This window comes from Argopecten irradians, unplaced genomic scaffold (genome assembly GCF_041381155.1).
Source record: "Argopecten irradians isolate NY unplaced genomic scaffold, Ai_NY scaffold_0034, whole genome shotgun sequence".
Classification (NCBI taxonomy): Eukaryota; Metazoa; Mollusca; class Bivalvia; order Pectinida; family Pectinidae; genus Argopecten; species Argopecten irradians.
Window position 1 is genome coordinate 62,057 of NW_027187501.1, and position 14,104 is coordinate 76,160.

The 14,104-nt window shown below is 35.6% G+C and overlaps 1 protein-coding gene across 1 annotated transcript; it reads right to left on the bottom strand.

The window, feature by feature from the left end:
* Positions 1–4,028: 4,028 nt before the first annotated feature.
* LOC138311498 (ribosome-binding protein 1-like) lies at positions 4,029–4,625 on the bottom strand. Its single transcript, XM_069252825.1, has one exon. The coding sequence runs from the start codon at positions 4,623–4,625 to the stop codon at positions 4,029–4,031; it is 597 nt and encodes a 198-aa protein (XP_069108926.1).
* Between the last annotated feature and the right edge of the window lie 9,479 nt (positions 4,626–14,104).

Consider the following 14,104-nt stretch of genomic DNA (forward strand, 5'->3'; position numbering starts at 1 on the left):
ATTTAATGGCTCAATCATTACAACCGAGTCTTAATTGCACGCAGATCATATTCAAACAGAATTTCATATTACTTGTTTCTCCAATTCACCTTTGCATATGATGGTTTAAGTGCATTTTAAGTTATAGAAGCTAAACATTGCAAATGATATATATCAATAAGATACATTGTATATGTCATGATTGCATCCAGAAATTGACGCACGTCTTGTTGAGATCAGATTTAGATACACATGTTAAAGAGAAAATCCAGCAAAATCCTAATGCAAGAGTTCAATCCAACAAAATCCTAATGCACAAGTTCATTGTATAAACTGCTTGTGAAAGACTAGTCTCTCTCTAGCATCCATAGTTGGAATTGTCCATATTCTGGTAATTTCGCTTGCCTCTACATTGGAAATGTCGTCAATCTTGGGCCGTACAAATGTATTCCCGATTACAGCCCTCAAGAATCTCACAGTGAGGTCTTCAAGATTGATGATCTGTAATTCAATTAATATAATGATATAGGATCAGTTTAATACATATCATTTTAATGCCAAGAGATAATCTAAAATTAAATTTCATTCCATTGACCAGCAGGAAGATTTATATGTTTATCTAAGTCAACAACAATGCCGGACATGAAATATCTCTTCAAGAATACAATGAATTTTATCTTTATTCCGAAGGCCTGATGACCCTTTATTCCGAAGGGCTGATGACCCTTTATTCCGAAGGGCTGATGACCCATAGCCAAACATACATACATACATGGTTACAATATACAATACAATCATATAGGAGAGTTATTGTTAAATTCTGCATAATGAAACCATTTCTCTAATTGTAATTTTATCAACAAAGTGTAAAAACGCACATGTGTATTTTGACCATTGTGTTAAAATACAATTGACTCTAATTTATACACAATAGAATTAATGTTTGGTATATACCTTAACAATACAAGAAAGCATATATAATCACATATACAAGACGTATGCACACGTTTGGCATTGTAAAATACTTAATTAGGACTTAAATTTCTTAACTTAAATGCATAATATTTGTATTTTCGAAGATTTTTTAATTCTTTAACATTATTTACTCTTAATAATTGCACAAGTTTGAAAACACGGGGAGATTTGAAATAATACCTTTAACAAGTTTTTGCCTGAATCTACATAAAATGGGCATTGCAATATATGACATATAACACCCTTAACATAATGCAATAGTGGTATTGACACGACACTTCTCTATATTTACTGGCTACAATATTTATATATATGCTGGGGTTCTCCGTCCAGTATCCAGGAGTCTAAATGTAAAGGTGTTACATCACTTATGAATGGTTTGTAACTTTAAGGATGAATAATATAACTTATTATACATGAAGGAGACAGGCACTGAACATGATATTTTAAGTATTGAAATCATTTTTTAAAATGAAAGGTGTGCACTAACATGTACATTATCAATGTCAAAAACAAATGAAATCTATATGCAGAATGTCAAGCTACTGTATATTTCTTCAAAAGTATCAGTAAAAGAAATACCAGCTTTGTTTTGTTGATACTGGTGTATTATTATACCATTCCATTCTTAACAGTATCTAACCCTAATCAGTGGTATATTCATGTAGTCTCCCAAAACACGCACCTCGCACAATATACACGCAACACACCGCATACATGGGAAGCCGTCCTTACATGACCATAGCTGTTAATTAGGACGTTAATTAATCAAACAAACAAACTAATCAGTGGTGGGGCATCTTTTTTGCTATTGGAAGTTGTCAGGATAGTGTGTAGATGGACAATAAATATCTGGATAGAGATATTGTCTTTAGGAGAAACGAAGAATTACATAACAATGACCATACTATTATTTATAGTGTTTGAAACTTGTCTTACCTGCCCATAGTAAGTCCTTGTTTTTTTTTCTTTCTTCCCTGCAGTATTGGATACTCCACCTCCACATAATCATGGAGCTTCAGGCTGCAATAATAAATAACCTTAAATACTTATCAGCATCACTCAAGAGATTTCTTTATGCAATGAAGATGATCAACTTGTAAAAGAGTAATTTAAGTGCTAATCTGGACACACTACTCTAGCTATATAGCCGTACAGTAAAACATAGTTATAACAAAATTCTGATGAACATTTTGTTATATGCAAAGTCTATAAAAGTGGTAGTTTCTGCTCCTGCTTAGCGTTCAATATACAGGGAGTGGGACGACTGGTTCGCCCGTTGTCAGTATAATGTGACCGGGTGGAGTATGTTGCGTGGTGTCTTCGGCGGCATGCTTCAGTGATATAGCACTATAAAAAGGGCAACAGTTCCACTATACAAGAAGACACAACACGAACATACCGCAGTCTCCCAGCACACTCACCTCGCACAACTATACACGCAACACACCGCATACATGGGAGGCCGTCCTTACATGACCATAGCTGTTAATAGGACGTTAATAAATCAAACAAACAAACAAACAAAGCATGTTTTGAACATTATTATTTAAACCATTGACATTTAATTTTCATCCTTATGGATTTATCAGATGAGGTTTCAGTCTCGATTCAACCATTGTTTAGGAAATTCACTTTTTTCTATTTTGTGGAAGAAGTTGCAATTCTTCCACTTTAAAATTACAATGATTTTTGTTGAAAGTTTACACAGTAATCTGTGTACAGCAATATTAGCAATATTAAGTTGATGTCTTCAGAATCAGTTAACTTCTCTGTAATGAAAATCTTAAAGAGGCTCCACTGCCGACAGAGCATAAATGATATTCATCATTTGAACAATAATTGGTGTTAAATCGTGTATGTATATATCTAATTAACACAAAATATAATATAAAATACTTCATTTTGCCTTTGGTGCATGCACAAACAGTACTAGTACTTCATTTCATATTTAGTGGATATCGTGCCACGGATTTTTTTCGGGATGCAATTAATTATTTTTAATATTTGTTAATTTGAAGTAAAATTAGAAGCTCAAAATTTTCAATGGTGGTAATGGTGTAAACTAATTAAAAATATGAGATTGTATTTTTTTTCACTTTTACATTCGAGAGTTTAAATGAATATTAGGGCTGTAACAATACCCAGATGCATTGGTATTAATTTTTCATCAACAACCACGATATACAAAAATCTGACTGAATTCTTCAATCTAGCTGTCTTAACTCGTTTGTTTCTGTCGATCCACATTGATGTTATATGTTGGCAGATGCAGGTAATATGATATGTACACTTAAGCAGAAGTTGGACAGTCATACGTTAAAATAACTTTATTAACAGTGTTGCATGTCAGAAGCAACAATCTCATCAACTTTGATTAATTATGCAGATTAATATAAGGCCGGTTAATTTACGATGACAACAAAATGGCAGATTTCAAAATGGCAGATTTACGATTACTTTTGAGTTTACATTTTGGATTGTTGAAAGGAAAACATGTTAAAATGATAAAATATCTCTTACAAGGTACTGTAGATCAATTTGTAAAATAAAAGAAACATATGTATATGAGAAACATTTGCACTTTAACAACAAAACATATATGTAATGAAAGACTGTTGTACATGTACTTGCAAACAGGCACTCCATTCAACATCTTGAACAAGTCTTTTGCCAATCCGGTATTTTATAATAATTAAAGGGAATTTGAATTTAACTTAAATATGACCAAATACTGATTGTTAATGTAGTGCTTGGAACTTACATCCAGATAAATTAATAGATATATTGTTTTTAACAACGTTAACAAAATCTTTATTTCCTATTTCGAGATATTTTTTTTCAAAAGGAACAAAAGACATCGTCTCAGGTGACCTAAAATAATCGTTTTAAACTGAAATTTTTAAAAATCGTTTTAATTGAAAACTAATTATGTATCACTTCATATGAAATATGCCTAGAAAATTATAGAAATAACAAAGGTAACATTATACATATATGTTTTACATATACATAGATAATGGCTTCATTACTGGTAAGAGCTGAATTTATAAATTTTCAAAAATCTTACCGGTTCAGCAAATCTTGATCATCATCATAATCGTTGTGCGAGTGGTCAAGTGTGTTTGGCTGCAGGGGTTGTTGGTCGTATGTGTTTGTCTGGAGGGGTCGGTGGTTATCCTGGGGTTGGTGGTTACCTGTGCTTTCCTGGAGGGGTTGGTGGTCATCTGTCCTTTCCTGGATGGGTTGGTGGTCATCTGCCCTTTCCTGGAGGGGTTGGTGGTTATCTGTCCTTTCCTGGAGGGGTTGGTGGTCATCTGTCCTTTCCTGGAGGGGTTGGTGGTCATCTGTCCTTTCCTGGAGGGGTTGGTGGTCATCTGTCCTTTCCCGGAGGGGTTGGTAGTCATCTGTCCTTTCCTGGAGGGGTTAGTGGTTATCTGTCCTTTCCTGGAGGGGTTGGTGGTCATCTGTCCTGTTTTTGAGGGGTTGGTGGTCATTTGTCCTTTTCTGGAGGGGTTAGTGGTCATCTGTCCTTTCCTGCAGGGGTTGGTGGACAATAGGTGATTTTGAGCATTCAATATTAAACTACAACCGTTTAGCTCTATAGACTTTTTCTCTGCATATACCACATTATACACTGCGCACTGCACAGGTACGTTTTTGAGTTTCATTATGATAAAAAAATCGTTATAAATAAAAAAAAATAAAAATTGCGTCTTCATTCAAAGCACTTTGCATGGCTTCAAAGCACTCTTAATGAACAAAATCATACACTTCATATTGTTTATCAGTTCTTAAAACCTTTTAATTATCAAAATAACTGGCGATAGGAGTTTGCCCCATAATTGACACTTTGTTTACACAGCGTTAGAGACAGGCCTAGTTAGCTTGTAGATTGCTGGTGACACTATAATGGGGATCTTAACTGATGTTTTTACAATAAAAAAAATAAATATACCTTGTGTAATTCCAATTGGTATCATTCAAGTCTATTGTGTATCTGTATATACGCACATTTAGTATTCATTCTCAATCTGATTAAAATACAGTTCCTTATTATCACTACGTTAGATAAATTTGTTTGTTTGATTAATTTACGTCCTATTAACAGCTATGGTCAGGTAAGGACGGCCTCCCATGTATGTTGTGCGGGTTGCGTGTTTTTGGGAGACTGTGGTATATTCATGTTGTCTTCTTGTATAGTGGAACTGTTGCCCTTTTTATAGTGCTATATCACTGAAGCATGCCGCCGAAGACACCAAGCAACATACTCCACCCGGTCACATTATACTGACAACGGGCGAACCAGTCGTCCCACTCCCTGTATACTGCGCGCCAAGCAGGAGCAGAAACCACTTTTATAGACTTTGGTGTGTCTCGGCCAGGGGACAGAACCCAGAGCCTTCCTCACAGGGGCGAACGCTCAACTCAAGGCCAAAAGTGAGGCGGTGCCAAGGGAGGCATTAGAAAGTTAAAGTCAGTTAGGAAGAAGAGAAAAGATAAGATCCTAAATTTAGTCGCCTTTTACGATCATGCAATAGGGGCAGCAGGTACAATTCCAACGCCCTACCTGCAGGGCAGGCGTTAGATAAGAGGATCTGAGAAAATCCCATTAGGGGTCATGTCCAGATGACCTTTGTAAACGGCCAATCAAATTGCTGCTGGCAAAATTTTGAAAATATGTCAGAAGTATTTCCGTAAACGTAGTCATCTCGCCCAAAGAACACAATAAAGCTTATTTTATTTGTATGCAGGGGCGAAATGGCGTTGTCAATTGACAGAGCAATGTGCAGAAAATGCATTTGATCTGAATTACACGTAGTATAAAGGTCATGATCATCCGAACATGACCCTTAATCATCCGAACATGACCCTTAATCGGATTTGTTCATATCCTCTATTGAACGGAGTGGTTATAAGGATCTGTATTTCAATCAGATTTTATTCATTCTGCAAAAAAACTACACACATACTAACATTGCGCCTAGAGACATTTCAATCAGAAATTTTAAAAAGTGATATTGAGCAAATGAATGTTAGATATAAACTAACATGCCGGTAACTTAGTTTTCTACCAAATTTTCATTCGTATTTATGCTTGTGGAAACACTAAATTAGACGTCTATAGTACATCTCTTATCTACACCATTTTTGTACGCGAGCCAAGTATCTACACCGTTTTCCTTCTAATAGAGTATTTCTGTTTCCCTTCAGGTCACTATTCATGCCAAATTTCTTGGATTTACGGAAGACAACTGTAGAACACACTAGATTTTCATGCAGATGCAGTATACAGCTCACAGTTTGGGGAGATATTTCAAAATCAAAGGCAGCAGTTACAAAATAATCAATGGCTTTATAAAGAAGTTTAAAGGACAACTGATAGTCAGCACGATATCAACAACTTCTTTTGTGCCGGCAAGACAAATCGACACAGGTCGATCTACACCAATTACTGATGCCGGAAGAGAAGATCTTTGAAATTACCCATCTGCAAGTTAAATCGGCTGCTTATTGCCTCAACAAAAATGCAAGGCTCCTGTAAATGAAGAAATACCGGGAACAATTTTTAAGTGCGCACATTGTCACTTCAAAAAGAATTGCAGACACTGAAAATAACTATGTTTGCAGAGGATGACTTGTATAACATTTCTCATAATGTCATTGAGATATACCTCACCAATGAAAGCCGCATGGACCTTATCAGAGATCCTGATAGGTTGAAGGATTTTCTTCTGGAAAAAGGAAAATTCCGCTTCGAACTTTCTCCAAATTCAAACATGTATTTACCTCTTTTAGACGCATTTATGGAAATGCAAATCCTATTTTTGAGCTCGGGTACCCTATCTCATTCAAAAATTAATACGTGTTTATCCTCATTCTAACGCTTTCCTGGTATTCTACACATTTTAAGAGTGAAGTTGCTTAATTACTATCATATTGAAACTGTTATTTGTAGAAAGTTGGATCATTACAATGCTTTGATTTTATACATAACCGAACTATTTTATGTCACAATTTGTGACTCGGATAGAAATATTAGTTGTCATAGATGTTGGATATAAATTTTTAAGTCGTTATAAGTTTTTATTTCATAATGAACAGGAATTGATGCGGATGCACGGAGGTACGAGCTCTATGATATAGCTACATATCATATGTACATGTCTATACATATAGAGTTAGTATTCAATTTCGATTACTAGCATGTCTTTTGTGTATTTTTAGGTAATCATGACACGTACAACACAGAACTTCTAACCGATAGTTCGTCATCGTCAGATGAACTTTCAAGAATAACAACTAGAAGACAATCGTCATCGTCTCCAAATGCCCCTATTGCATGATCGTAAAAGTTCTCTTCTTCCAATCTGATTAAAATACTGATCCTTATTATCACTACGTTTGATAAGAGGATCTGAGAAAATCCCATGGGAGGTCATGTCCAGGTGACCTTTGGAAATGGCCAATCAAATTGCTACTTGCAAAATTTTCACATAGCCTGGAGGCCCTACCCATAATTCCTAGCGGTGGGTAAGGGCGTGGTACACGTCCGATAATGGCGGCCGGCAGTAGACAGGTATAGGGATACGATAAAGAAACGTGTTTTCCATGTGTTATATTGGTGACATAGGGAAGCTGCGTGTACATGTTTTCTCCATCATCTATTCTAACAGTACAATGTGCTAGTTAAGCATGTCATGTATGATAATGGTAATTTATGATGGATTTGTAACGCTCTGAAGCATGCTGTCGTTTTATACATTTGACAGTTACCAGTAGGCCAATGGCATGTTCGTGAAGTTAACTTATATGGACGACATCGTGAAACTGGTGGACATGTATTTTCTTCATCACCTATTTCACCAGTGCAGTGCGTTAATTTAGCATATGTGCAATATATCCATTATTTATATCGCTCTATGTGTTTTGTTTACTTTTGACAGTTACCAGTATGGCATATTCGGAACGTTACCAATTATGATAGAGTCACGAAAATAACAACCTTTATCTAAGTATATAAGCAAATCGTTTCCTATAAGTATAATGATACTATTAGAGGTTCTGGTGGTTCAATTCCAAGGGAACCTAGCTGCTGTCATTATACACATTACAATTACATTAATGTATCACCCTTTCCCTTATATAGAATTCAGATCTATAATATGCCATGCTGGTAACCATTTCATTTTCTAAAATGTACTACTGATTATGTAGTGCTCAGGCAAAAGCCAACACATTGATTTTGGAAAAATGTCATAGCTAATTTATTATCAACATCTACGGGTACATGTATGTACGTACATGTAGAAACATGTATCACCAGGGCTTATTTTGGTTCTATCCATGAGCGTACTTGGTAATTTTGATCATTTTAGTGTACAATAATAGTCAAGATACATTGCAGAGTCTTATAATTCATCGGTGACCAGGTAGCTCATGATCAGACCATAGAGCACTTGGCTAGTGTTCGGAGGGTCCCTGGTTCGAATCCCGGTGTGGCCGCTAATTTTTCTCCTCTCCTGTTACAAATATATGCTAAAGATTTACTTTAAGAAAGTCGTCAATTGCATTTAATTCAGGATTATTTTGAAATTTGTTTGTTTGTTTGTTTGTTTGAGTTTTACGGCCCATCGACAACTAAGGTCATTTAGGGCCAAACTACAAGTCAGGCATTAATATCAGGATAAAAGGTCAGGGTAAGAAAAGGCAAGTAAGGATTAAAACACAGATTGTAAACGTTTATTTGATAAAAAAAGGTTTGCATGGGATAAAATAGTTTTGGCTAAAACACACGAGAAAACTCGTGCAAAAAGTTGATGAAACGATGAAATGTTGAGTTGATACGATGATATGATGAGAAAAACGTTCATATTTTATCTAAAATTCCGATTTCTTTGAGATAATTAAAAATGCGATTATGTCTCACGGCATGAAACAAAGTGTACATGTTGGAGACATCGTAGTGCTTATCTCGTATGTGCTTAAAATCAATACAGTGCACTAAAATATGCTCCACTGTGAGAGGAGAATCACATGCATGGCATGTGGGAGGATCCTCCCCTCTCAATAGATAGGAATGTGTAAAATATGTGTGTCCAGTTCGGAGCCGAGAGAGAACAACTTCCTCTCTGCGGTCTCTCCGACTGGACAGTTTAGGATTAAGTGTAGGTTGAGTTTTAAACAGTTTATTGTTTGTTTCGGTAGACCACCTTTGTTGCCAATGGTGTTTGATGGCTGACTGAATTGAAGGTTTGATGTCGGTGTATGGTAGTTTCAAATCTGTTTGTGCTAGGCGAAGAGCAGTCTTAGTCTATTTTGAAATACATGTCGACATGCAATGTTTGTTTGTTTGTTTGTTTGAGTTTTACGGCCCATCGACAACTAAGGTCATTTAGGGCCAAACTACAAGTCATGCATTAATATCAGGATAAAAGTTCAGGGTAAGAAAAAGCAAGTAAGGACTAAAACACAGATTGTAAACGTTAATTTGATAAAAAAAAGGTTTGCATGGGATAAAATAAATTTGGCTAAAACACATGAGAAAACTCATGCACAATGTTGATGAAACGATGAAATGTTGATTTGATACGATGTATGATGAGAAAACGTTCATATTTTGCTTAAAATACCGATCTCATTGAGATAATTAAAAATACGATTATGTCGCATGGCATGAAACAATGTGTACATGTCGGAGACATCGTAGTATTTATCTCGTATGTGTTTAAAATCAATACAATGCAATAAAATATGCTCCACTGTGAGAGGAGAATCACATGCATGGCATGTAGGAGGATCCTCCCCTCTCAATAGATAGGAATGTGTAAAATATGTGTGTGTCCAGTTCGGAGCCGAGAGAGAACAACTTCCTCTCTGCGGTCTCTCCGACTGGACAGTTTAGGATTAAGTGTAGGTTGAATTTTAAACAGTTTATTGTTTGTTTCGGTAGACCACCTTTGTTGCCAATGGTGTTTGATGGCTGACTGAATTGAAGGTTTGATGTCGGTGTATGGTAGTTTCAAATCTGTTTGTGCTATGCGAAGAGCAGTCTTAGCTGCTTTATCAGCCTGTTCATTCCCCTTTATACCCACATGACTGGGAATCCAGAGATAAGTAATTTGAGTTTTAGAAGATAATCGAAATGTTCGGATTAAAAGATTTTGGATTAGAGTATTTCTAGGGCTTCTTGATTTCAAAGCCTGAAGAACCGAAAGAGAGTCTGAACAGATGATTGCCTTTTCAATGCGGTGTTCTTCGATATGGTCAAGCGCCAGACCGATAGCACATGCTTCCGCAGAGAAAATGGAGGCAATATCCGGGAGTCGGATAGAGGAGCAGTGATTAGATGTACAGCATGCTGCTGCAACTTTATCACCATCTTTTGATCCGTCAGTGTAGATCTGAACATGGTCAGGGAAAGCCCTAATGCACTCCCGAAAGGAGGATTTGTGTTCTTCGGGTAATGCACTGGATTTTGCCCTCTCATGTAGAGATAAATTGATATCAGGTGTTTGAATGAGCCATGGTGGTACATCCGATACGGTGTACTCGTCAATGGTGTCGAAAGTTATATTAAGTTCCAGCAAAAATTTTGAAATTCTGATGCCAAATGTTGGTATTAGCTTTTGAGATGTTATCACGTGTCAGCTGACCATGATAATGAGTGAAGTTACACATACAGTATACAGAGTAATTTATCTAAACTGAATGTCAGTGTGATCAGAATACAAATGTATAAAGCTGGAATAGCCAAGATTATTCAAGTGAATCAATACCATACAATTATGCTGGAATAGAGAGGGATCCAGAATAAATGGTGGCCTGTTTTGACAAGTTATACACAATCTTCCATACCCAAAAAGTATTATGACATTATAGAACCTATATTTTTGTTGAAGGCATTTGTCGAAAATAATCCGTGTTAAAACTTTCGCTTAATGATTTTGATTTGAAAGAGGGTTCACTTATGTAACTTATATATGTAAGCAATTACTCTGTACCAGAATATTAAGATTTATGGCATGAAAATGTCAAAATTTGGATTCAATATGTGTGTAATTTTCTATCTCTGTAATATTTGTAATAATAATACTAGATCACAACAAACCTACCACTTTGATATATATTTGTAAATACTCACCGTATTTGTGCTGCCTTCCATGGCAGAGTGATACATGACAACACGAGGCGAACCAAATTCGTCACATATATCATCTCCACCAAAGTATATAATCGTCAAAGGATATTCATCCTTCATCACCTTCAGTAGTTGAAACATTGGCTTTAGAACATAATCATACGTGTCTTTCACTGTGATGTTTTGTTTACTTGATGGACGTTTACATACGATCAGTCATACGATCAGTGATATGTTATCTCTTGCTGGAGAGCATTGCTCAATATGTAAGCTCTTCATTAGTAATAACTTTGCCACATCCTGTTGAGCTTTCGTTGATAATGTAGAACTCGGGGCCAAAACACGTGCAGAGGGAAGCACAGACCTTAAATTTACAATATGTTTAAATTCAGGTCTAATATCGTGTCCCCAGTCAAGCATGCAATGAAACTTTCCTTTGGTTGTTTTCTATCAATAATTTATTTATGTTTGCATTGTTCAGGATGTTTTCTGGATGAGAAAACATACTGATACTTTCCAGTTTTCAAATTTTCAACAAACTCTTTATTACAACAAGTAGCTAAGGCTTTGGTGAGTCCTATCATCATATGGCTGATGTTCCAAGTTTGGTTATTTGTTGATCCATTACCACATTTAAAGGAACAATTACAATTATCAAGGTGTTAATATTGTGTTTGAACGTCCATAATAAAGTTAGTATTTCTTATGTTAGAGATTTTTATAACTAGTCGGTAAAGTCGCGATTACGTCCCTTGATTCAATATTTAGGATAGTTTCTATTTAAAGAGTTTTCAACATTTTAATGTCGGTTTGTTTGTTTGTTTGTTTGATTAATTAATTAACGTCCTATTAACAGCTATGGTCAAGTGTTGAGTATATCGTTATATGCATTCAATGCATCTTCAAGCTGCAAGGAAAATTGACAAAGTATTTTATTATCATTGTATTGTTACTTTGAAGATAAAGAATAGAAATGTTATGATTAATACTCTTCACTCATGTGTATCAGATGTAACAGAATAGGTAAGATAAATAAGCCCAGAATATGTTTTGATAGGTAACTTGTGGATTTGACTTAGCTTTCATATATGCGTTGATCTCCTACATGTACGTACATACATGTACCCGTAGATGTTGATAATAAATTACCTATGACATTTTTCCAAAATCAATGTGTTGTCTTTTGCTTGAGCACTACATAATCAGTAGTACATATGAGAAAATGTAATGGTTACCAGCATGGCATATTATTGATCTGAATTCTATATAAGGGAAAGGGTGATACATTAATGTAATTGTAATGTGTATAATGCCAACAGCTAGTAGGGCTGTAACGAGTATCCCAGTACTCAAGTATTCACGAATAATTGAGAAAGATCGGATACGAATATTCGTTACTCCTAATATTTGTGGATCGCGATCTTTCAAAAGCAAAAAAATACCTTCTTTAATGCTGTCATAGCTCAAAAATGTGAAGGAGTGTACACTAAAGTCTGAATATCATCGATGTTTTCACTTTGAAGTAGACCGGAAGTTCACAAGAGCTGCGTGAAGTAAAGCTAGCAACATGTTATTTTCGTACCCACGCTTCGATATTGTGAATTCTTCATAAAATAATAATGATAAAACATAATTATTGACGACTTCTAGGGATGTAAAAGATTATTATCGATTTCGTTTTCATGACGGGTCGGAAATATGTAAAAATACGAATATATTATATCAGGCAACTGAGCACTGTAGATGTGAACCCCATGTCAAAAACAAAAGCTAGGCTAATTACGAGTCAAAATCATAAATCACATGATTAAAAATAAAAACTATAGGCCTAAAACCACAGTAAATTGTAATTACTCTTATAGATTTTGAATATTTTTTTTCTTAATTTCAATGTTTTTCTGTATTTGAAAAAAAATAAAAGTAACAATGAAATGTTTTGATATGGTGATTTATGACTTACCATGATAATTTATATACAGTGTACCTGTTCACAGATGGTTTGACTTTGATTCATGCCGTAATTGATGTGCAGTAATATTTTTGAAATGACGTTATTTAAAAATTCAAGTGATTTTTTTTACAGTTACAGTGACTGAATCCTGCTGTACTTCACCTGTAACTCTATTGCTTTATGATAAGGAATGTAAAACTGCTAAAATTGGTTTTATTATCAATAAAAACATTTTGATTTCAATTGAATCTTTTGCTTGTATCTAACTGGTGATTCGTGGTCCGATCTGTGAATCGTGGATCGGATCGCCACATGTTAGACAATCAAAAGCCCTAACAGCTAGGTTCCTTGGAATTGAACCAAGTACCCTCATGGATAGAACCACCAGAACCTCTTATAGTATTATTATACATCTTTACACATTTGCTTATATACACAGATAAAGGTTGTTATTTTCTTGACTCTGTCATAATGGGTAACGTTCCGAACATGCCATACTGGTAACTGTCAAAAGTAGACAAAACACATAGAGCGATATAAAAAATGAATATATTGCACATATGTATCCGACATGACATGCTAAATTAACACACTGCATTGGTGAAATAGGTGATGAAGAAAATACATGTCCACCAGTTTCACTATGTCGTCCATATAAGTTAACATTACGAACATTCTTTGTTTGTTTGATTAATTAACGTCCTATTTACAGCTATGGTCATGTAAGGACGGCCTCCCATGTATGAGGTGCGTTGCGTGTATGTTGTGCTAGGTGCGTGTTTCGGGAGAGTGCGGTATATTCATGTTGTGTCTTCTTGTATAGTGGAACTGTTGCCCTTTTTATAGTGCTATATCACTGAAGCATGCCGCCGAAGACACCAAGCAACACACCCCACCCGGTCACATTATACTGACAACGGGCGAACCAGTCGTCCCACTCCTTTTTTGCTGAGTGCTAAGCAGGAGCAGAAACTACCACTTTTACAGACTTTGGTCTCCCCTATGGGATATTGTCAGATCCTTTATATAACGGAGTGGTTATAAGGATCTGTATTTTA